Below are 24802 nucleotides of genomic sequence, written 5' to 3'. Positions count from 1 at the left end.
AGAAAACAGACCACTCCTTCCAGGCCCTGCCCCGAAGTGAAAGCAAACCAAAAGACAGCTCACACCCTGTAGCTGTCAGCAAGGTGAAGTCTGCTCTTACAGTCTTCCCAGCATCTGGAAACAAAGAGGTCTATCTGGAGGGCTTTCGTGATAGAGTGTGGAATATTTAATCTGTATTTTGGTCCTAAAAAAAAAAAAAACAAAACACAAGTAGGCAGAGCCACCTGGCCATCACATGTGAAACACAGCATTCTATAACTCTGATAAGAAACTCACCAGACTAGTCCACAAAAGAAAAACTCACACCTGTGCCTCCACTGCAACATACAGTCCTGAGAGGTGCAGTGCACAGCAAAGACACCCAGGGTTTCACCCTGGCTCCCGCACTGCCAAGCTGGTGGCTGTGACTAAGTTACTGCAGCCTCTCTGTGTAGGCCCAAGGCTTTACCATATGTAAACGTGGAGGCATAAACAGTTATAGAATCCTTGTAAAGATTAACAAAGAAAACTCACACAAAGCGCTTGGTGCACAGGAAGCACTTGGTGAAGGCTGAGTCCCACTGCTTCCATCACTACTAACACCACTGCTCCATTGTTTCCTGCCATGTATAGAGTGCCAGCAAATGAAAAATCAGACTAACTGTGAGAGAAAACAGGTTCTAATTCACACCAAAATCATTAAAATACATGAATCACAGGAAGGACCAATTTTTAAGATCAAATAAATCAAACTAATAAACATACTCTCCCCACATTAACATAGCTAGTAATTGCTAATTAAAAATTTGAGATGACACTATTTGCCTATTAAATCTCATTTGTGATTATAATGACTAATGTTGGCCAAAGTACAGAAAAAGTCACTGTAACATTTTCCCAAAGTTATCCAGCCTCAAAAGCCATTAATTGTTCACTATAATTGGTCCAATAATTTCATTTCTAATAATGATTCCTTAAAGGAGTAAGTCAAAGTATGGAAATTTTGATATACTTGAAAATGTTTGTCATATATGTACAGAGAAAAAATGGTATGACTTAGATACATTATGAAACATTACACAGCAATAAAAAGGAGGGTTATAAAAGTAATGAAAGATCATAGGAAAAGGCTTATGATAAAATGATGTCTAAAGTAGCTAAGATACAAAACTGAATACAGTGTTTGATTATAATGTGAAGTAATAAATTTGTATAGGAAAATGTTAGTGGTTAAACATGGACAATAGAGTACTGTAAGTAAATTTTAGTATCTCTAGTTTCCAAATTTTTTGAAATATGGACAGGTTTCTCTGGTATATATACATACATGTGGACTCACATACTCCAATCTGCCTTGATAGAAATCAGATCACTCACTGGGATTCATTTCTGCATTCATTTCTACTAACCCTGCAGATTACACATGTCAAGTCACTGCTTCCAGAAATGCTCCATTTCCACAAAGGGAATCAGGAATTAATATCTCTTGCCTCGAGGGCAAGGATCAACATTCTCCACAGCAACAAGCTAATTCCCATCTTATCCTCATTCCTGTCCATTCCACCTTCAGGTTGAGAGAAAAGCAAAATGGAGCAAGAAGGAAAACCAGAATCTTATCCATGGTCAGCTCATGTCCCTGCGGGGTCCTGTTGCCCTGACACTTCATTTCTACCAGCCACACCAGCTCACGGTGACAAGGGCCAAGGAGACAAAAGTTATCTAGGCTTTGACTAGTGGCTTCACACAGGGGAATTCCAGACAGAGCTAAAGTGCTTTATAAGCATCCACCTCCCCTCGTAGCTCGTCAGAGCAGGTAAGAGGATTTCTAAGCTATGGCGAGTCAGGAATGAAAGCTAGACATCTGAGTTCTTACTCTTCTCCTAAGTTCTATTACCTGTCTCTTCAGATCTCCCTGTCTCGAGGTTTAAAAGGGTGAGGTCTCGACAACATAATGGGTTGGACAAAACCAGTGAAACTTCTTGACATCCTGAGCCCACGTTTGCAGCACCAGGTGGGGAGATGGCTCTGTGATCCCAGAGTTCCCTCCTAGTGTAGGGGACTACACTATGGTATGTAGCTACCCAGCAGCCTGCAGCTTCCTAAATCACCACCACTAGGACTGACAGAGAGCCCTTTAAGGACAAAGCAAGTGAGTGAAATTCAAAGGAGCCTTGCTTATCTCTGGAGTCACAGATAACTGAACATCACACACTGCTAGGTTTCAGCTCCAGCCCTCAGAGTGCAGGCTACGTGAAATGTGTCTGAAGCAGGGATGGATTGGACGCAACTCTGTTTACCCAGTTGGCCAAGGGCTGCACAGCTGAAGCCATGCTGGCCAGTTGTGGCCAGGCTCACAAAGTAGCCTTGTAGTTCTGAGGCCGGCCTCAACGGCCTGTCTGTTATGTATTGAGACATTTTGATGTGTCATGTCAATTCAGTGGCCAGACCTGGCAGTCAGCTCAAAACCCTCATATATTTCTTCTTCTAACGTCATAATTTGACACAAATGACACTTTCTACAAATAACTGTGTAGCCCTCCAAGAAGTACTTCCCTCCTCCTCTAACCATTTCTGCCACCTCACATCATACCTGTTGGCAAACGACAAAAAGCGAAATGACCCACTTTCCACACCACCCTTCAACAAACAGTAAAGCCAATGAAGAGAACGATTTCATCTAGGATATTTTCACCCCTTTAGATGCTGAGCTAAATGTTCAGGAAGAGTGTAAAATATCATAAACAAACTCTGGTATAATTCTGGAATAACTACATGGATTTTTTTGAATGCAGTAAACACAAATACCATGGACCTGAAAGTTTTTGCGATTAAATTTCGCTTCTGGCATGAGAAACTATGAGGAGGGAAGAAAGGGAACCTCTCAAGTACCATCTTGGGTTCCTCCATGGAGTCAGATCATGCCCATTTTAGGAAGAAAGAGTGATGCTGTCTGTCCAGGCCTGAAAGTTGGTTATGCTCCTTCAAAGCTGGCATTCCCAGCCTACTGTGAGCAAATGTGCTGGTGGCTAGGAAGTGAGTGGCAGCTCAGCCAGCTCTCGCAGCCAAAGTCCAGTCACTCCCTCTGCAGAAGACACATAGCCAGGGTATGTCCTGCACACAGCCACTGGGCTGCCTGGAGAAAGCCTAGCTCATCCTACTAAGATGGGGAAAGCTTAGCTCGTCCAACACTGAAGCAGATAAATAAGTCCTTTTTGAAAATAGGCAGCAAAATAGGCAGCAACCACTTCTCTTCTCTTCTAATGCTCCATGTTCTCCCTGCACAAGCTCAGCAATTTCTTTTTTTTTTTTAAATTTTTTTGACAGGCAGAGTGGACAGTGAGAGAGAGAGACAGAGAGAAAGGTCTTCCTTTACCGTTGGTTCACCCTCCAATGGCCGCCGTGGCCGGCGCACCGCGCTGATCCGAGGGCAGGAGCCAGGTGCTTCTCCTGGTCTCCCACGGGGTGCAGGGCCCAAGCACTTGGGCCATCCTCCATTGCACTCCCTGGCCACAGCAGAGAGCTGGCCTGGAAGAGGGGCAACCGGGACAGAATCCGTCACCCCGACCGGGACTAGAACCCGGTGTGTTGGCGCCGCAAGGCGAAGGATTAGCCTAGTGAGCCGTGGCGCCTGCCCAAGCTCAGCAACTTCTAAACACTGGTGTTGGTAACCCTGACTTTTGTATCTCCAGACCCAATTTCCCCCTGAGAGCTTGATTTCCACTTGCCTTATTTCCAGCTGTCCTGTTCTTCAATCTCTATATCTAACCAATTACTAAATCCTGCCAGTCCTATTTCCCTACTGATCATTTTTTTAAGATTTTATTTATTGATTTGAGAGGTAGAGTTACAGACAGAGAGAGGGAGAGACAGAGAGAAAGGTCTTCCATCTGCTGGTTCACTTCCCAAATGGTCACAATGACCAGAGCTTAGCCAATTTGAAGCCAGGAACCAGGAGCTTCTTTTGGGTCCCCCATGCAGGTGCAGGGGCCCAAGCACTTTGGCCATCCTCTACTGCTTTTCCAGGCCATACCAGAGAACTGGATCAGAAGAGGAGCAGCTAGGCTGGCGCCACAGCTCACTAGACTAATCCTCTGCCTGCGGTGCCAGCACCCCAGGTTCTAGTCCTGGCTGGGGCACCGGATTCTGTCCCAGTTGCTCCCTTCCAGTCCAGCTCTCTGCTGAGGCCCGGGAAGGCATTGGAGGATGGCCCAAGTGCTTGGGCCCTGCACTCACATGGGAGACCAGGAGGAAGCACCTGGATCCTGGCTTCAGATCAGCGCAGCGCGCTGGCTGCAGTGCGCCGGCCGTAGCGGCCATTTGGGGGGTGATCCAACGGAAAAGGAAGACTTTTCTCTCTGTCTCTCTCTCTCTCTCTCTGTCTAACTCTGCCTGTCAAAAAAAAAAAAAAAAAAAAAAAAAAAAAAAAGGAAGAGGAGCAGCTGGGACAGGAACCGGCGCCCATATGGCATGCAGGAGCAGCAGGCAGAGGCTTAGCCTACTATGCCACAGCACGGTCTCCTTCCCTCCTGATCATAACCCATAATATTTCTCTAGTCCCACTTCCTCAAGCTTCAGCTGCCTTCACCAGTTCTGATCTGTGCTGCTGAAACTGACCCTGTATGGCCTTGGTGGGCTCCTGTCTCCCTTTCTTCTAATTCATCCTGTACTGCCATTAAAGTCAACTATTCAACATCAACACTCAGTGCCTATTTAAAAATGTTGCTTATGGATAAATTCTAAATGCCTTAGTATTACATCAACTGGTCTTGGCTTCCTTGTCCAAACACATCTTCTGCCACTTCTTACCAAGTCCCAGCCTACCTGAACTCTGTATAACTGCCACACATTTCAGACAAATCCTCACGGCCTTTCTGTCTGAAGAAATGGCTTTCTGTCTACTTAGTATCTCCTGTCACTGCATCTCTACCCTACAACTCTTTGTTAACATGTTTATTTATTTACCAACATCTACCTGAAAAGGGAGGAGGGTCCTCCATCTCCAGGCTAACTCCCCCACATCCTTAACAGCCAGGGCTAGGCAAGGCCAAAGCCAGAAGCCCAGAACTCCACCCACGTCTCCCAGATGGGTGGCAGAGGCCTAAGCACTTTGAGACATCATCTGCCGCCTCCCAGGATGCATTAAAAGGAAGCTAGATTGGAAGCGGAGTAGCCAGGACTTGAAACTAGGACTCTGATATGGGCAGCAGCTTAATCTGTTGTGCCACATTGCCCGTCCTGACCCTATCACTCTTACTGAGCCTTCAAGACCTCCCATGGGAAGCGCTCCCCACTGCCTCCAGCCGTAAGTCACACGATGCTGTCTGGACCCGCAGCACTCTGCAGCTTCCACCCTAAAACAGCATGCTGAGTGGCACTGCCAGCTCTGTAAGGTCGATGACAGCAGGGACCATACCTCTATCACTGGTGCAGGGCTCTGCGCAGAGCTGCACAGAGTATACCCTCAGTGAGGGCTGCTCAATCTGCCAAGCAACATTGGAAGGCCATGGGAGGCAGCAGGGCAGGGCCCGGGAGTGGAAGGCTGGTGATGGTCAGTGCCCAGCTGCTCCAGTCGTGGGCAGTGGGGACTGATCAACCTCGCCAGGCTTCAGTCCCCATCCGTTGATGAAGGGGTGGGACAGTGTGACTTCTCCCGTTCCTTTCACTCCCCTGTTCTAGCATTCAGACGACATTTTCCTTTATAACCCACAGGGAAGAAAGACTTCATAAAGCCGTTTTTGGTCACGTCACGTTCCCAGAGACTGGACACTCTCCACAAAGCCAGCCAGGGAAACTGTGACTTCGCCAGGCCACACAGGGCAGAGTTCCCAACACAGGCTAGCAACGGAGGCCCCACCCCTACTTCCCTAAACCCCCAACTGCCCTCAGTTGCCGTCTACTCTGTCTCACCTTATTAGACGCAGTGCACAAAAACAAACAATCTGATGACCAACACCGAAAACAGCAAGCACTGTGCACGGGACAGCAGAACATGGGAAAGCTGGGAGAAGGCTCTAGGCCGGATAATCACCTGGTCACCCCGTACTCCGGGGGCGGCTGGTACCTCAGCACGGCCACTTCTGTCCTCGCGGGCTGGGGCGCAGGGTATGGCTTGACCATCTCGTGCAGCATCCCGGGGTGCTGGTCACTGTAGAAGAGTCCGTGGTCCTGGTTCTTGCTGACCGGGGACATCATGGGCTTGGTCTTGAAGGGGTACTCGGGTGGTGGACCACGCGGGTCCAGCACTTTGCCAGCAGGCGGGGCTGGGGAGGGTCCCCCTCCTGCCTTGAACCCCTTTGCACTCCCTGAGCCAGGGAGGTGCTGCTTGGCCCCGTTCCTCTCCAGGGACAGCTGCATGATCCTCTCACTGAGCGAGCGGACGTGGCCCTGCTTCAGTTCTTTCAGCGCCTCGTCCTTATGGGCCTGGCCGCTGTTGGCACGGTTCACTGTGGGCCTCCCCTCCGTGCGGGCCTTCTGACTGGTGCCCCCGGCCATGTAGTAGGCGTGGCCCACAGCCCCCTGCTGCGGCTGCGGCGGCTGCTGCTGCTGCTGCCCCCTGAAGAACTGCGACTGCGCTTTGGCCTCCTCGTACGTGGGCAGCTCCTCGTTGTTCTGCTGAGGCTGAGTGGAGCGGACCTGTTTCTCCATCACCGTGTTGTCCACCTGGTGTTCTTGACCCTGCGGCTCCTGGCGTGCTGACTGGTAGACCATTTGTGGGTCTTCTTGAGCGAGGTTTTCCGTGGAAGAAAAGCTATTTGGAGGGTGGGCTGGTCCTGCACTCCCTGTGGCCTGGTGCTGAATGGCCAGCAAGTTCATGTTCTCGGTCGGGGTGCCATACCGCAGTTGCTCCTGGATCAGCCGCTGTAACACTGTTCCAGCTGCCGCATCCTCGGAACCTCTCATTTCCACCTCTGAGACCCTTAGGAAGTTTGGGGAGTGGAAGTTACAGAGTGGATCCTCAACTGAAAGACAAACAGAAGGGAAAAAGTATGACTGTTCCACAGGTGCTACATGTCTGCATAATTCAGTCTCACTCCAGCCGCATTTAAAGACAGGAATCCACACACACCACCACCTCCTTCCACCCTGGAGCTCTGATGGAAGCACTGCTCCAATTCAGACCCATTTTGTCACTCTCCACGCCCTCTCCTGCTTCCTCCTAGGTGACTCCATCCTTCAACCCGATCCCACAAACACATCCAAGTCTTTCTCATCTTAAAAACAAAACACAGGCAAGATCCAAAATCAAATAAAGAGACGCCACCCTCTCTGGTCCCAATGTAGAGCTCTAATTGCCTCCCTGTATCTCTCCTTTCCTTCTTTCTCTTCTGGTTGTCTTCAGAACACCCTACACTTTCCGAACACTCCACCCACTGCTCTGACAACAACCAAACCCAAGGGGCATCTTCCCGCTCTCGACTTGGGTACCCACCTTTTGAACCATCGGACATGGTGGACCATTGTCTTCCTGAAATGTCCTCCAAGTTCAGCAACAAGCCACTCTCCCCTCCTGGCTCTGGCTCATGCCTCTCCGTGCACTGCTTCTCGGGCTCCCTTTCGTCATCCTGCCTCTTAAATTCTGGTGTTTCCCCCAACTCTGTCTGGAATGTTCTTTTCACCCTCCCTCAGGAGAGTCTCCCTGTGTCACCACATCGCCCCCTCGCCTTCGGCTACCGACTCTGACCTCTGCATCTACACATCAGCCAACGGCCCTTAACAGCATTCCAGCTCCACATGATTTCCTTGACTTCCAGTGCTTACCTACTCACCCTATCCCGTTTCCCCTCCCTTGTGTACTCTGGGTTAAGCCAGAAACCTGGGGATTTTCTGAAATTCCTTCCAATTCCCCTACCCTCAGTGCCGTGCTTGAGATACTGGTTTGTTTGTCCCACAAAGGTCCATAATTGAACTCTTGCTCCCCAAGGTAGGGCCACTGGGAGGTGACAGAATCTTCGAAAGCTGGAACCCAATGGGAGGTCCTTAGATCACTTGGAGGTGGGCCCTAGGAAGGACTACGAGATGGGATCACAGCCCCCCACCCTTTCCCTCAGACGTCCTGTTTGTGATACAAGTTCCTGCATACACATGTTTCCACCATGATGCCAATGTCATCATTACCAGTTGCCAAAACAATAGAGTTGCTTGATCTTGGACTTTGAAACTTCACAATTGTGAACTAAACAAACTTACTCTCTTTAAAAGTTAGCTGCCTTGCACATTTCATAGTAGCAATGCAAAACTGACTAATGCATTCAATATCCACTCAGTGACTGCCTGGCAATTCTACCTCCTAAACTTCTCTACCAATCTTCCTCTTTATTCCAAGGCCAATCTCCATGTTGATAACTAATAACCAAAAAAAAATCATAAGAACTATTTTTAAAGTACATATGATGCTCCAGGTATTGTACTAAACTCTGTCCATATGTTATTTCATTTATTCCACGTACAGTCCTAAGAGGCAGATATTGAATCCACAAACTTGCAGATGAGAAGAGAGGCTCAGAGAAGCTAAGTCACAAAGTCCACAAAGCTAAGAAGAGACAGATCCATGATATGACTCCAAATCTATGTTTACTTCAGAACATTACAAGTTCTTGGCATTTCATACACAGAGTGTGCCAACAGTTTCCTTATCCGAGTCCCTGACTCTGGTGTCACTCTCATTTCCAAACCCACCCCTCAAACCTCTCTTCCACACTACCTAGAAACACTGTTCCAATAGGAAAATCTAAGCACATGACTCCTCTGCATAAAATGCCTCAATAATCAATAAGATAAAGCTCACATTCTATCACAGAGTGCAGCAGGTACTGCCCACCTATGCAGCAAGATTTCATGTCCTTCCATACTCTACTGGAAACTTTCCTAGTACAAATAGTTTCTAAGACACACTAGCTCTCTCTGGCCTCTAGGCCTTTGCTCATTCTCCCCTCCCTCCCTCCCCTGCCACCCAAAAAGATTTATCTCATGTTTCCTGTGAAATTCCTAGGGATGTTTCAAGTAGTATCTCCAGAGCTACCTTCTGAGTAAAATCTTTCCTGAAGCAGCCCAGCAGACCTGAGCCGTCCTTCTCCAATACTTCCATTCTGTTAGTATAGACCACTACCGAGGCGATTACCACAGTAGGTGACAATTATTTACTTATACAATATTTCAAACTTTTCCAATATCTACATGTAACAAGGGCTCAGATATTTGAACAGTAAAAGAACACCTACATGAACTGGACAAAATATAATACTTAGCTCATTTCAAGATAGTCCCATTAAGTAGGGCATTAAGGATACTACACAGCATGATAGTAAAAATTCTACCACTTACTATGGTTAGTGACCTTTAGCAAATCACTTACTATCTCTGAGCCTTAGTAGCTTTACTTGTGCTGAATAAAGCTAGACTGGGGCATCTCTAGGTAGCCTTCAACTCTACAACTCCATACATGATGACTGTATTTTTGGAAATACTTTGAACACATCGTTTTCTCCCAAACCAACTTTCTTCCCAAAGTTTATCTTTTTCCCTATAAAATGGCCTCCTCATTATCAGTCATCCAGAGGAGAGATTTCATATTCACTTTTGACACTACTTCTCCTTTGCTCTCTATATTTAATTAACTGACAAACTAGTTTTCTCGGGCCACAGTGAAATGAGAAAAAATAAAGGCAGTGTGATAAGCTTATAAAACATATACATACCTGTATCCTGACACAGGTTATCATGTGTATACACAAAGACACATCATGAGAAGGGTTATACTTGTTTTTTGGCAAGAACTATCAAAAATTGCATGTCCTTGTGAACTAATGAAACAGATTAGAGACCCTAGAAATTAGTCCATGCATCTACAACAAACTAATCTTTGACAAACTAGCTAAAATCACTTCCTGGAAAAATGACAGTCTTTTCAACAAATTTTGTTGGGAAAATTGACCTCTGCATGGAGAAGTTTGAAAGAATACCCCTACCCTACACCTATATAAAAATCAACTCACAACAGATCAGGGATAAACCCAAAACTTGAAACCATCAAATTACTAGAGGGAAACATTGCAAGACATTGGCACAGGCAAAGACTTTTTGGATAAGACCCCAGAGGCACAGGCAATAAAGGCAAACATAGACAAATGGGATTGCATCAAGCTAAGAAGCTTCTGCACAGCAAAAGGAAACAACAAAATGAAGGGCCAGCCAACAGAATGGGAGAAAATATTTGCAAATTATACTTTTGATAAAGGATTAATGCCCAAGATATATAAGGAGCTCAAGAAACTCAATAACAACCTCAACAACAACAAAACAAACAATCCAGTTAAGAAGTGCACTAAGAATAGGCCAGCACTGCAGCTCACTAGGCTAATCCTCTGCCTTGCAGCACCGGCACACCGGGTTCTAGTCCCAGTCGGGGCACTGGATTCTGTCCCAGTTACCCCTCTTCCAGGCCAGCTCTCTGCTGTGGCCAGGGAGTACAGTGGAGGATGGCCCAAGTGCTTGGGCCCTGCACCCCATGGGAGACCAGGATAAGTACCTGGCTCCTGCCATCAGATCAACACGGTGCGCTGGCTGCAGCGCACCGGCCGTGGCGGCCATTGGAGGATGAACCAATGGCAAAAGGAAGACCTTTCTCTCTGTCTCTCTCTCTATCTCACTGTCCACTCTGCCTGTCAAAAAAAAAAATAATAATAATAACAGGTACTTTTCAAAGGATGAAATACAAATGGCCAACAAACAAATGAAGAGATGCTCAGGATCACTAGTCCTCAAGGAAATGCAACCTCACCCCAGTAAGAAAGGCTATCATCCAAAAATAAAAAAATAAAAAATGCTGGCAAGGATGTGGGGAAAAATGTACCCTAATACACTGTTGGTGTGAATGTGAACTGTACAACCACTATGGAAGACAGTATGGAGATTCCTCAGAGATCTGAAAAGATCTACCATATGACCCATCCATTGTATTCCTTGGAATTTACACAAAGGAAATGAAATAGCATATGAAAGAGTCAATCTTTAACTCCATGTGTATAGCAGCTCAACACACAATAGCTAAGATATGGAATAGACATAGATGCCCCTCAACTGATGAGTGGATAAATTGTGGTATATGTACATGATGGATACTACACAGTCATAAAAAAGAATGAAATCCTATCTTTCACAATAAATGCATGCAATTGGAGATCGTTGTGTTTAGTGAAATAAACCAGTTCCAAAAAGAAAATATCATGTTTTCCCTGACTTGTGGTAGTTAATATGTACAGTACAAAAACTTAATGTATATGAGCAAAATTGACATTTTGAGACTTGATTACAATTTATAGCCCTTGTCTATACTCCTGAGGAAGAGTGGTTTTTCTACTTACTACTTGTTGAATTCTTTATTTAGTGAAAAGTTAAGCCTGTGATTATAAAATAAATTGAAAGTATGTCATTGTAAAAATTAAAAGAAAAGGGGCTGACATTTTGGTGTAGTAGGTAAAGCCATCACCTGCAATGCAGGCATCCCATATGGATGCAGGTTTGAGACCCGGCTGTCCCACTTCCAATCTAGCTCCCTGCTAATGGTCTGGGAAAAGCCGTGGAAGATTGCCTAAGTGGTTGGCCCTTGCCACCCATGTGGGAGGCCTGGTTGAAAGTCCTGGCTCCTGGCTTCAGCCTGGCCCAGTGTTTACTGTTGCAGCCATTTAGGAAGTAAGTCAGTGGATGGAAGATCTCTCTCTCTCTCTCTCTCTCTGTCCTGCTCTGGAACTCTTTCAAATAAATAAATAAATCTTCTTAAAAATTAAAAGAAAAATAAAAAGAGGAGAGAAGGTAGTGTGGGAAGTATCATTATGTTCTTAAAACTGTATATATGGAAACATGAAATGTGTTCCCTTTACAGAAATTTTTGAAAAATTTAAAATTTCATCTTACTTTTCTGTTATTAAAAAAATGAGAAAAATGAGAGATGACATTTTTAATGCCTTTCCAATAGCAAAACACTGCAACTCAGTGTTCTCATTTTCATTAAGAAATTTCACATCTATAATACTTGGAACCAAGCCTTAGTTTCTAGCTCCACTTGCTTACCCATACAGTCTGTTTTTGTACACCCTCAGCCACTCCCAGTTCTGGCTCTCCTTCCCAACTGCTTAGATGTCCTGAATGGCCTTCTAACCTCTCCTGCCTCTTCTCCCTTCAGTCCACACTGTATTTATTATCTGTCTTCCTCCCCTAGAAGCCGAGCTCCAGAGGGCAGACAGTGTTGTGTCCCCAGTGCTGAACACTGCCCTGGTACACAGACTGCTGGGGGAACAACAAAGAATTGTCCTGACTGGATGCTGAAGCTCAAGTTTGATCATCTGGCGCTCCCTGCCACTGCTCCTCACAGGAATATCTCAACCTGTGACCTCAGGCCAGTCACTTGACTTCTCTGAACCTGCCCCCTCTGAAAAATGGGGAGACTTCATATCTGTCTCATAGATACATTTGTGAACTACATCCAGACTTGTTCCTAAAGTTCAGTCATAGGGATCTTAAACAACAGATAGCACAAGATGAATTGCCAAGTAATTATAATATATAACAAATAATCAATGGAAAGTTCTACAAATCAGTGTGAGTTGGACCAGTCCACTCACAAAATGAAAATTTGCTGCAAACTTATATTTCAGGCACTCTGACTCAAACATGCTAGGATGGAAGAGCAAAGACACAGTCCTTACATCAGGGTAACGGACAAAAAAGGCTCAACAGAATAGCACATTCAAATAAGAACAAAAGGTTTTTAAGAAAACGGAAATAAAAAATTCAAACAAAAACATGTTTCCAAAGGAAAATTATTTACTTAAATAAATAGTAAAAGGAACAGATCTCAACAAGCATGATAACTACAAGAACATGACAGCTTCCCCACAGAGGTTTTAAAGATTTCCTGGTAGTCTTCCCAGTATGAAAAGCTCTCAAAATTAGATAGCGTTTCTTTTTCAGAGGAGAGGGTTCCTTCCCTACTATGGTTTTGAATTATTTCTTCTGAATTTCTGAATTAGTTGCAAAAAATTAAAGATAAAAATGAAAGCAGAGAAGAAAAAGTGAGATAAAAGGTTCTGAGAAGAGTAGGAAAAGCACTCAGGAATTATAGGAGAAAAATGAGGGCCTAACTGGTATAATTCTGAAGTTCCTGCACACTTAGGTATGACTCTCCATGTCACGTATTAGAATAAAATAACACAGCCTGGCTAAAAACAAGGTGCCTCACAACAAAGAGAACCAATAATGCAATATGCTGATTTTTAAAATAAGGATGGAGAATAAAGAAAAATCTAACTTAAGCAAGACAGTTAAAAATGAGAGGCACAGACTGTTTTGCTTTTTCCGATACAAGCACCAGTAGAAGGACTTACCAACTTTTTCCCTGATGCTACCGTTCACCTCTACCGTCAAAGCAGATGCTTCATGCCTCCCAGAATAGAGCTTAAAGTCTGGAAAAAAGTAGCTGGAGTCTTCTAGAATCTGGCCAGGACTACTGGGACTGTAACCAACGGGAGAGGGAGCTGCGGGAGAGAAAGGAAAGCGTTATGTTAGTGCCATTGAAGTTCCCCTCCTTCCTGTATGACTCATGAAAGCCCACAAGGCTTTCTCCCACATTTCAGCTCGTAGTGGGAGCTCTGTCTTCTTGATTCACAAAATTCCGAAGTTACTATTCAGAATTATGACAAGTCCAGCCACCCACCAAAATGACCCAGGAGGTCAATATAACAACCTTCAAAACAATGTTTGGCCAAAGCACTAATGCTTTCACGCAGCCCAGGTTCATGGGTATCAGCAGCATCACCCTCCAAAATCAAGTCCTCTGTAGAACTGAATGAGCCACAAAGTTCGGAACAGTCAAGGTGAGGGACAGAAAGGAGGGAGGCAGGAGGCCAAAAAAAAGAAAGCCAAAATGGGAAGAGCAGCAGCCTTTGGAAATACATAAAAGATACAAAGAGGGGAGTTCCTTTCGCCAGACCATGTGTTAGCGAGAGAATGTCCCAGCCCAGGCTACGGCACTCAGCTTTGCTCAAAGGTTTCTGGAGTCTCACGTTGCAGCATGGAACTGGGGTTATGGGTTCTGGTCCTCAGCCAACCACTGGCCTTTCAGCTCCAGTTTATCTGCTTCATACACAAACTGCACAAACTGGAGTGTGCTTCCTATTCCAATTAAATGTGACACTGAATTCAGCCCTACAGTCAGCAAACATGAGATACTGCTACAATAACACCGATACCGCACATACAACATCCGTGGGAACATTCGGCAGGAAAGTCCAGACCTTCTTCCCTCTCTTCACTGTTTTTTTCAGCATGGGCATCAAGTTTTAGGCGTTTTCTGGGAAATTAGTTTAGTCTGGGGAATGAGGCATACTATTTTTTTAAATTAAATTCCTTGCCCCAAAGAGAATTCCATTAGAAGAAAAATATGTTTTCCAACAACTGCTTCAAACAGTGATTTGAAATTTCTTGCCTGGTTTGGAAGCTATGCATTTCTCACAGGGCCAAAGCTAGTAGTAAGTGATGAAGTATACCAGAAGGCCATAAGATGGAAATGTATTCATTGTCTTTCTGAATGTCTCTGGCTCCAAGTCAACATGGAATAGTATTTGCATGTGTGCTCACAAGTACCTTAGGCACATCTGGACTGGAAAGAAAAAAAGATCTGGATGATGGGAATACTTATCTTATAAACAATGAGGCTGTGACTCACCTTAGAGAGAAATATAACCCGAGGAGGGAAAATATCGTATTAAGATGGATCTGAAAGTACAGTTGCAAGGCCTAACACAGCATCCATCTTGCTGGCCAGCCCACAAGGACCACCCCAGAAAGAAACACAGTCCCTTTCTGGGCTTCGTCCTCCACTTCTACAAACCTGAAAGGCTCAGTTATAATTGGGTGGGCTAAATGCAAAGGCAAATCCTGTCCTCACTTCTACTTGAAGGCAGGTGGAAAACTAGAGAGACACAAGCTGCAATCCTGGCTGCACATCAGAATGACCTGGGGAACCTTTAAAACCCCAGAACTAAAGCTTCCATCAGAATTTCTGGGGATAGGGACCAGGCATCAGTATTTTATAAGGCTCTTCAAATTATTCCAATGTGCAGCTAAAGTTGGGAAGCTCTATGTTAGAGGGAAACCAGTGCAAGTAGACAACAAAACAAACAAAAAAACCATAAAATACATTTCTGTACCTTCATATCCACCTCTCCACCAAGTCAGAATAAGAAATGGGCTGAGAACCCATGTGCTTCAGTGAAAGAAAACTATTTCTTAAAACAGATCTGGGTCAGGAATAGCATGTGCCAGCATATTAGACATTAGTGTAATGTCATCTTTGGGAGACACTACCTAGTCACATGACTAAGAATTTTATGTGGCAACAGAGCAAACTGCTAATAAAATTTGCAGACCCAATTAAGACAAGTTATACATATGTTTTTGTATGTGTATATATATATAAATATAAACGAGTATAGGCATGTGTGTATGTACACATGCATATAAAAGAGAGTATAGGATTATCTGTGTGTGTATGTGTCTGTGCATGCACAAGCATCACCTTCAATACAGAATATATGGACCTTGGCACCGAATCATTCACCATATGAATTCCTCTTCCACATCTGACTTTATGGTCTACCAGGTGAAAATATGTTCAAGAGCTGTAGGCTGCAGAATGTTTCATAAAGAGCTGAGCTTGAAGGGGCCTGTGCAGAGAATACCAAGTACATGTCATCTTTCACCAATGTGTCCTTAATGTTATCAAAGAACTGATGTACTTCACAGAAAATCACACCCCCACCCAGAACGAAGAACAGGAGGAGGCCCAACTACGTGACAATGATCACTTAAGACTTCCTTTTCTTGCACACATGTGGCAGCCCACACAATCACTGAGTTGTATTCTCACTGCTGCCTACATTTCTGGGTGCTAAAGAAAGGCAGGCAAGCTGAGCACATGATGACAATGAACCCACAGACAGAGGGCTAGGTATAATCCACTCCGCCAAAACCAAGGGATAGTCAGGTGAGTTATCTCACCAGTGACACAGCCTAAAAGAATCACTTCAACTTCTGGCTTTCTCACTTGTAAGACAAAGAAAAGGGGCCAGCATTGTGCAGTGGGTTAAGCAGCCACTTGTAACATCAGCATCCCATATAAGAGTGACAGTTTGAGTTCTGGCTGTCAAACATATAATCCAGCTTCCTGCTAATGTATCTGGGAAGGTGGTGGACGATGGCCCTTACCACCCATGTGGGAGACCAGGATGGAGTTCTTGGTTCTTGGCTTCAGCCTGTCCCAGCACTGACTGTTGCAGCCATTTGGGGAGTGAATCAGAGAATGGAAAATCTCTCTCTCTCTCCCTCTCTCTCTCAATCTGTCACTCTGCCTTTCAAATAAATAAATCTTTTTTTTTTTTTTAAATAATAAGACAAGGAAAAGTGACAGTAATGTCTGTCACAGGGTCTGTACCAATTTCTGGGCCATACAGTAAAAAATTCTAAGGGAAGTCCCATCCTTATCCCACAAATATCAAATACTTCCCTGCCTATTTTAATTCACTGCCATCCCTGGGAACTCCCATAGGTAGCATAAATTGAGACTATTTTCTTTGTTTTTTAAAGATGCATGTATTCATTTGGAAGGCAGGGTTATAGAAGTAGAGAGAGAGAGAGAGACATAGAGAGAGAGAGAGAAGTGTTCCTTCTGCTGGTTCACTCCCCAAGTGGCCACAACAGCCAGAGCTGGGCCAATCTGAAGCCAGGAGCCAGGAGCTTCTACCAGATCTCCCACATGGGTTCAGGGGCCCAAAAGCTTGGGCTATCCTTTACTGCTTTCCTAGGCCATAGCACAGAGCTGGATCGGAAGTAGAGCAGCCAGGACATAAACCATCATCCATGTGGGATGCCAGCACTGCAGGTGGCGGCTCTACCCACTATGCCTCAGCATCGTCCCCTGCGGCTATTTTCTTAGCAAAATACATGACACGTGATCTAACCAACAGGGTCAAGGATGTCTAAAATGAGAGATTGGAAGTAGACATATGGCATGAGTGGGAACGCTGTTTTCTCTGTGAGCAGTTTATACCCAGGGTGAGTTGTGAGAAACCACAGAAGGCTCCCAGGTAGCACTACCAGCCAGACAGCCCCTGCAAGGCCTGGTTCAGGCCCAGAGGCTGACAGCAGTGCCAGTGTAGAGGAGCCAAGGGTCTCTCAAGGATTTGGCAGGCTCAACAGTGTGTAATATGTGTACTGCAGTTGCCTGTAGGGGCTTTGTAAAGACTATTTCTTTGTAAAGCCCTCCTGGCTAAAAAGGTAACTTAACAGTTACTTGCTATTTTTTCCTAGCCCTGTCTAAAGATTGCCATTCACACAGCCTTAGTGTCATGGGGAAGTGGTGACAGCGCTACAAAACAGGCAGAGGTGAATGTAAAAGAACTGGCTCTATGCAGAGCAGCAGATGTAGCTTCAAGGGCTGCTGTCTTGAAGGAAAGGAAGAGATGTGTCTTTGCTGCACTCCATAGAGTGACATTCTGAAACTAGTTTGATGGTTCAACATTTCTCCCTCATATTGACCATGACCAATTTCACCAAAATGGTTCCTTTTCCTTCCCAAATTCTGCATGTCATTTGTCAAGATGAAGAATATGTTGCTTCTTTCCCTCTGAGTGTGACTGCTTTTAGCTTGCTTCTGAAGCACACACTGAAAACTTCCTTCCTGATGATTATGAATTTATGGTGTTCCTTTCTTTGTAATTGTCCAGAGGTCTTTAGGTAACAAGACCCTGAATAAGACTTTTTTCTCTTACTCAATAGTAGCAATAACAAAGGTTCTCACTGCTCAAGGAAAGATGGATTAAGGAAAAATGAAGTGAGTTGTCTGAAAGAGGCAAAAGGTACAAGGGATCCCGATGAGTTGCCTCTCTGTTTCACCTCACACTCTAACCAGTTAATCTTCAAAGACAAAACTCTGAATCTGTCAACAGGTCAACATAGGAAGCTCAGAATTTTTCCTTAGATTTAAACTCTACAGGACCCCAGGCATCACCCATGCACAGCCAGCAAGACCTGGGAGGATCCCATGGACATCACAGTTCTAGGGCCACAGTTGTTGTTGCCACAGGTGTCAGAATCCCTTAAGCTTACTTGGTGGAACAAGAGGAACAAACCTCTGTGTCTCACAGCACCAGGAGCATGGGGACCACCATCACAAACCTTAGTCATAGGACACTCAACTTTCTGGAGCCTGAAGACATTCACTTGGAAGCCCATGACTACTTCAAAATCATACCTCCATGGACTGTTGCAGACCAGATAACTGTGGCACTCAATGACACTACGGACAAGGATTACAGCTGAAGAAATCACTCAGAGATTACCCTTCTGGGTTCACTTAGAAACAAAGCCAAAGCAACTACCCAACTGACACCCTACATTCCAGCTAAACATAAGAGTCTTTTTCAACGAAAGTCACTCCATAAAGAAGGAATTGTTACAACAGAAGAACAGACATTGATATGGAGACACAGGAAACACAAAAAAAGAAAAGAAATATGACAACTTCAAAAGAATACACTAGTTCTCCAGAAACAGATCCTTGTTACAAGAAAATCTATGAAATACCTGAATTAAGCATAATGATCCTAAGGAAACTCAATGAGATACAAGAAAACACAGAAATTCAAAGAAAGGAGGGAAACAAAACATGATGTGAATGAAAAATTCCATGAAGAGATAGAAATCATTAAAAAAGACTCAATCTGTTATTTTGTAGCTGAAAATCCAGTCAATAAAGTAAAAAAAAAAAAATACAATTTAGAGCTTCAACAACAGAAATACTCCAATTGAAAGAAAAGAATTTCTGATGATAAGGACAAGATTTTTGAAGTAAACCTGCCTGACAAAAAATGGACAAGAATCAAAAAAATCCAGAAGACATCTAGGATACTGTTAAGTGAATACATATTCATATTACAGGGATACCTGAAGGAGAAGAGAAGGAAAAAGTCTTTGAGAACCTATTTAATAAAACAATAGCTGAAACATCCCAAGTTTGAAAGATATATGGACATCCAGATACAGGAAGCTCAAAGGATCCCAATCAGATTCAAGAAAAAGACATTCTCTAAGACATAATATAGTCAAACTGTCAAAAGTAAAGGACAAGGAGAGAATCCTAAAGACAGTGAGGAAAAAACATTGTTACATATAAAAGAAAGTCCATTATACTAGCATCAGGCCAATCAGCAGAAATCCTATAGGCCAGAAGAGAATGGCATGATGGACTCAAGGTTTGAAAAGGAAAAAAAAAAAAAAAAAAAAAAAAAAAAAAAAAAAACTTCCTATCCTTTAGAAGTGAAAGAAAATTAAAGTATTACAGAGAAACAAAAGTTAAGATAATGCATCATCACCAAACTAGCCCTACAAGAAATCCTGAAGGAAATCCTATATGAGAAATTAAAGGATCAAAACAATCACCATGAAAACATACACAATAAAAAATTTACAAAGAAAGCTAATACACCAAACAGAAAGGGACACAAATCAAAACTTGCTATGATCTAGGACTACCAAAACACAAAGATAATTGGGGGGAAGAAAGAAACAGAGCATATAAACCAATCAGTAAGCAATTAATAAAATCACAGGCATTGGTTCTTATCTATCAATAGTAGCCTTCATTGTAAATGGATTCAATTCCATAGTAAGAAGACACAGGTTGACCAAGTGGACAAATCTATATCCTAAGAGAAACTCACTTCACAGGTGGGATATACACAGATTGCAAGTGAAATGTTGAAAAAAGATGTACCATGCAAATGGAAACCAAAAATGAGCTGGAGTAATCATATTCATATTAGATGAAACTAACCTTATAACAAACCTATAAAAACAAAGAAGAAAATTATATATTGATAAGAAGATCAACTCAGCAAGAGAATATAGCAATTTTAAATGTATATGGACCCAACACAAGATGACCCAGATACATAGAGCAAATATTATTAGACCTAAAGTGAGAGATAGACTCTAATACAATAACAGCAGGGGCCTTCAAACCACACACAGATGATCCAGATAGAAAACCAACAAAGATAGATCACAGTTGAACTATATTGATGGCAAATGGACCCAACATTTACAGAACATTTCATCCAATAACTACAAAGTACACATTTTGGTCACCAGCACATGGAACATTTTCTAGGTTAAACCATGTATCAGGCTACAGATAAAATCTTGGTAAATTTTTAAAAACTGAAATCATAACAAGTATCTTCTCAGACTACAAAAGGATAAAGCTAAAAATCAACAACAAGAACAATAGAACACTTAATAAATACAAGAAAAATGAACAACATGCTCCTGAATGACCAATGGATCACTGAAGAAAGTAAAAAAGAAATTAAAAATTTCCTGAAACAAATGAAAATGAAAACACAACACCAAAATCTGTGGGATAAAGTGAAAGCAGTAATAATATAAAGTTTATGTCAATAAAAATAAAGTTATGTCATTAAAAATACAGAAAGATTTCAAACAAACATATAAGGACACTTCTAAAGGACCAAGAAAAGCAAAAATAAACCAAAACTGAAATTAGTAGGAGACAAGAAACAATAAAAATCAGCAGAAAAAAAGTAAAATTGAAACTAAAAATATACAAAAGAGCAACAAGATGAAAAGTTGGCTTTTGGAAAAAATAAATGTAATAGATAAATCTTTAACCATACTGACAAAGAAAAAGAAAAGCAAAAACTCAAACAAAATTAAAGGTGAAAAATGAGACTATATAACTGATACTACAGAAATATACTATAAACAACTAAGTGCTAACAAACTGGAGATCCTCCAAAAAAGGGATAAACTCCTAGATATATAAAACCTACCATGATTAAATCAAGAAGATACAGAAAAATCTAAACAGATTAATAACAAGTAATGAAATCTAAGTAATTAAAAGTTTCCCGTAAAAAAAGTTCATGAACTGATGGCTTTACAACTGAATTCTACAAAATATTTTGAGAGGAACTAACTCCAAAAGTTCTCAAAGTAATTCAACACATCTTACTAACTACAGACTTCTAAAAGTACATCAATACTCAAAACTCAAACTACAACAGCACATCTCAAAACACATCCCAAATACTGAAAAGCAGGAGAAAACATTCTGGTGTAGCAGGTTAAGCAGCCACTTGGGATGCTCACGCGTCATACTGGAATGCTGGGTCAAGACCCAGCTCCTTAGGTTCCACTCTCAGTTCCTGCTAATGCACACTCAGGAAGTAGCAAATGAAGGTTCAAGTACTTGAGTTACTGACACCCATGTAGGAGATGTGGATGGAGTCCAGGCTGCTAGCTTCAGCCTAGACTAGCCTTGGCTGTTGTGGGCATTTGAGAGTAAATCAGCGGGCAGAAGATCTTTCTCTCTCTGTCTCTGTCTCTGTCTCTGTCTCTCTCTCTTCGTCTCCCTGTCACTCTGCCTTTCCAATAAATATAAATAGACATTTAAAAAGAAATATGCAGGGGCCAGCATTGTGGCACAGTGCGTAAAGCTGCTGCTTGTGATGCCATCATCCCCTATGGGCACCGGTTTGAGTCCCAGATGTTCCACTTCTAATCCAGCTCCCTACTAGAGTGCCTAGGAAAACAGCGGAGGATGGTCCAAGTACTTGGGCCCTTGCACACACTGAGAGACCCAGAAGAAGTTCCTGGCTTCAGCCTGGCCCAGCCCTGGTAGTTGCAGCCATCTGGGGAGTGAACCAGCAGATGGAAGATCTCCCCCTCTGTGTCTCCCGCTCTCTCTCTGTAACTCAGACTTTCAAATAAATAAAGAAACAAATATTTTTAAAAATAAATATTCTAGGGGCTAGCACTGTGGCGGAATGGGCTAAGCCTCTGCCTGCAGAGGCTAAGTCACCTGAATCCCATACAGGCGCCAATTTTGAGTCTCAGCTGCGCCTCTTCTGATCCAGCCCTCTGCCATGGCCTGGGGAAGCAGCAGAAGATGGTCCAAGTGCTTGGGCTGCTGTACTCATGTGGGAGACCCAGAAGAAGCGCCTGGCTCCTGGCTTTGGATCAGCCCAACTCCAGACATTGCAGCTATCTGGGGAGTGAATCAGCGGATGGAAGAACTTTCTCTCTGTCTCGCCCTCTCTCTGTCTGTAACTCTATCTCTCAAATAAATAAATAAAATCTTTAACAAATAAATATGCTAATTACTTTTAAAAATATTGAAAAGAATGGAACTCTGCCAAGCTCTTTATATGAGGCCAGCGTTATTCTGATACAACGTCAAAGACACAACACAAAAAGAAAATTATAGACCAATATCGTTGATGAACATAAATGTAAAAATTCTCAACAAAATATTAGCGACCTAAATTCAATAATACATCATGACCAAGTGGTATTTATCCCAGGGATGAAGAATAGTGCATATTTGGAAATCAGTTAAACACAATAAATCACATCAACAGAATGAAAAATAAAAACCATATAATCATCTTAATCGATTCAGAAAGAGTATTTGACAAGGTTCAGCATCTCTTAATGATAAAAATTCTGAACAAATTAGGTATGCAAGGAATATACCTCAAAACTATAAAGAATATGTATGACAAACCCAGAGCCCAAATCACGCTGAACGGAACAAAGGTGAAAGTACTTCCCCTCAGATCCGGAATAAGACAAGGATGTCCACTTTCATCACTCTTATTCAAAATAGTATTGGAAGTATTAACAAAACTAGTTAGAGAAAAAAAAGAAACAAGGGGCATCAAAATTAGAAAGGAGGAAGTCAAAATATACATGTTTACAGATGACATGATTTTGTCCACAGAAAAACCTAAACACTCCTGCAAAAAGCTGTGGTGGCTGATAAACCAACTTAGTAAAGTTCACAAAATCAACACATAAAAAAGAATAGCATTTTTATGCAGCAAGAATGATCTTGCTGAAAATAAAATCAAGAAAGAAATCTCATTCACAACAACTACCAAAAAATTAGTATTTGGGAATAAATTTAAAGATCTTCATAGTGAAAGATCTCTATAGTGAAAATTATAAAAAACTGATGAAAGAAATAACCATGGACACAAAAATGTTAAGATGTTCCTTGATCTGGCCGGTGCCACGGCTCACTAGGCTAATCATCCGCCTGCAGCTAGCTAATCATCCACCTGCAGCGCTGGCACCCCGGGGTTCTAGTCCCGGTCGGGGTGCTGGATTCTGTTCCGGTTGCTCCTCTTCCAGTTCAGCTCTCTGCTGTGGCCCGGGAAGGCAGTGGAGGATGGCCCAAGTGCTTGGGCCCTCCACCGCATGGGAGACCAGGAGGAGGCACCTGACTCCTGGCTTCGGATCAGCGCAGCACGCAGGCCGTAGCCGCCATTTGGGGAGTGAACCAACGGAAGGAAGGCCTTTCTCTCTGTCTCTCTCTCTCTCTTACTGTCTAACTGCCTGTCAAAAAAAAAATGATATTCCTTGATCATAGATTGAAAGAATTAATATCATTAAAATGCTCATACCGCCTAAACAATCTACAGATTCCATGCAATCCCTATCAAAATTCAATGATATTCTTTACAGAGTTAGAAAAGGCAATTCTAAAATTCATATGGAACCACAAACAATCCAGAAAGCTGGAGACATCACAATACATGATTTCAAAACATAGTACTAACCTATAGTAATTAAGAGACCATGTTGCTGGAATTGAGCCGGCGCCGTGGCTCAATAGGCTAATCCTCCACCTTGCGGCGCCGGCACACCGGGTTCTAGTCCCGGTCGGGGCACCGGATTCTGTCCTGGTTGCCCCTCTTCCAGGCCAGCTCTCTGCTATGGCCAGGGAGTGCAGTGGAGGATGGCCCAGGTGCTTGGGCCCTGCACCCCATGGGAGACCAGGAAAAAGCACCTGGCTCCTGGCTCCTGCCATCGGATCAGCGCGCTGCGCCGGCTGCAGCGGCGGCCATTGGAGGGTGAACCAACGGCAAGGGAAGACCTGTCTCTCTCTCTCACTGTCCACTCTGCCTATCAAAAAATAAAAAAAAAAAAAAGAGACCATGTTGCTGGAATAAAAATTGATATTTACACCAAGGGAATAGTATAGAGAACCCAGAAATTAATTCATGTGCATACAGTCCACTGCTTTTTGACAAAGCTGCCAAGAACATACTTTGGAGAAAGGACAGTTTTTCTTTTTCAAGAACTAGTGCTGGCAAAATTGGGCATACACATGCAGAAGAATGAAATTAGACCCCTACTTCTCACTGTATACAAAAATCAACTTAAGATGCATCGAAGATCTAAATGTAAGTCTTAAAACTATGAAATTGCTAGAAAACAAAACAGAGTTGAAAACTTCGAGACATTGGGGTAGGCAATGATTTTTTAGATAAGACTCCAACAGCACAGGTGACAAAAGCAAAACTAAGCCAATGGGATTATATTATACTCAGAAGTTTCTGTACAGCAAAGGAAGCAATCAACAGACTGAAGAAACATCCAGAACAGTAGAAAATATGTGCAAGGTACTTACCCAAGGATTAATGTCCAGAATATATTAGGGACTCAAAAACCTCAACAACAACAGCCAATCTCAGTTAGGAAATGAGCAAATGACCTGAATAGACAGCTCTCAAAAGGAGAAACACAAATGGCCAACAAATATATGAAAAAATGCTCAATATCACTAGGCATCAAGGAAATGCAAAGCAAAATGCAATGAAATATCACATCACCCCTGTTAAAATAGCTATTATCCAAAAGAAAATAGCAAATGCTGTGGAGGACGTAGAGAAAGGAGAACTCT

General features: G+C 43.1%; 1 protein-coding gene across 44 annotated transcripts in view; it reads right to left on the bottom strand.

Annotated features, from left to right (window-relative positions):
- The window catches only part of AMOTL1 (angiomotin like 1), a 183754-nt gene that overhangs the window by 70030 nt on the left and 88922 nt on the right, over positions 1-24802 (bottom strand). For all 44 annotated transcript variants that reach the window (XM_070076967.2, XM_051820643.3, XM_070076937.2 and 41 more), the window contains 2 exons: positions 13359-13508; positions 6008-6938 (listed from right to left, as the gene is read on the bottom strand). In XM_070076967.2, coding sequence (XP_069933068.1) covers positions 6008-6938; positions 13359-13508 — 1081 coding nt within the window. The remainder of the gene's footprint in view (positions 1-6007; positions 6939-13358; positions 13509-24802) is intronic.

Source organism: Oryctolagus cuniculus, chromosome 1 (assembly GCF_051225735.1).
Source record: "Oryctolagus cuniculus isolate XC-2025 breed Fujian yellow rabbit chromosome 1, ASM5122573v1, whole genome shotgun sequence".
NCBI classification, from domain to species: domain Eukaryota; kingdom Metazoa; phylum Chordata; class Mammalia; order Lagomorpha; family Leporidae; genus Oryctolagus; species Oryctolagus cuniculus.
This window is presented reverse-complemented; position numbering and strand designations above follow the sequence as displayed.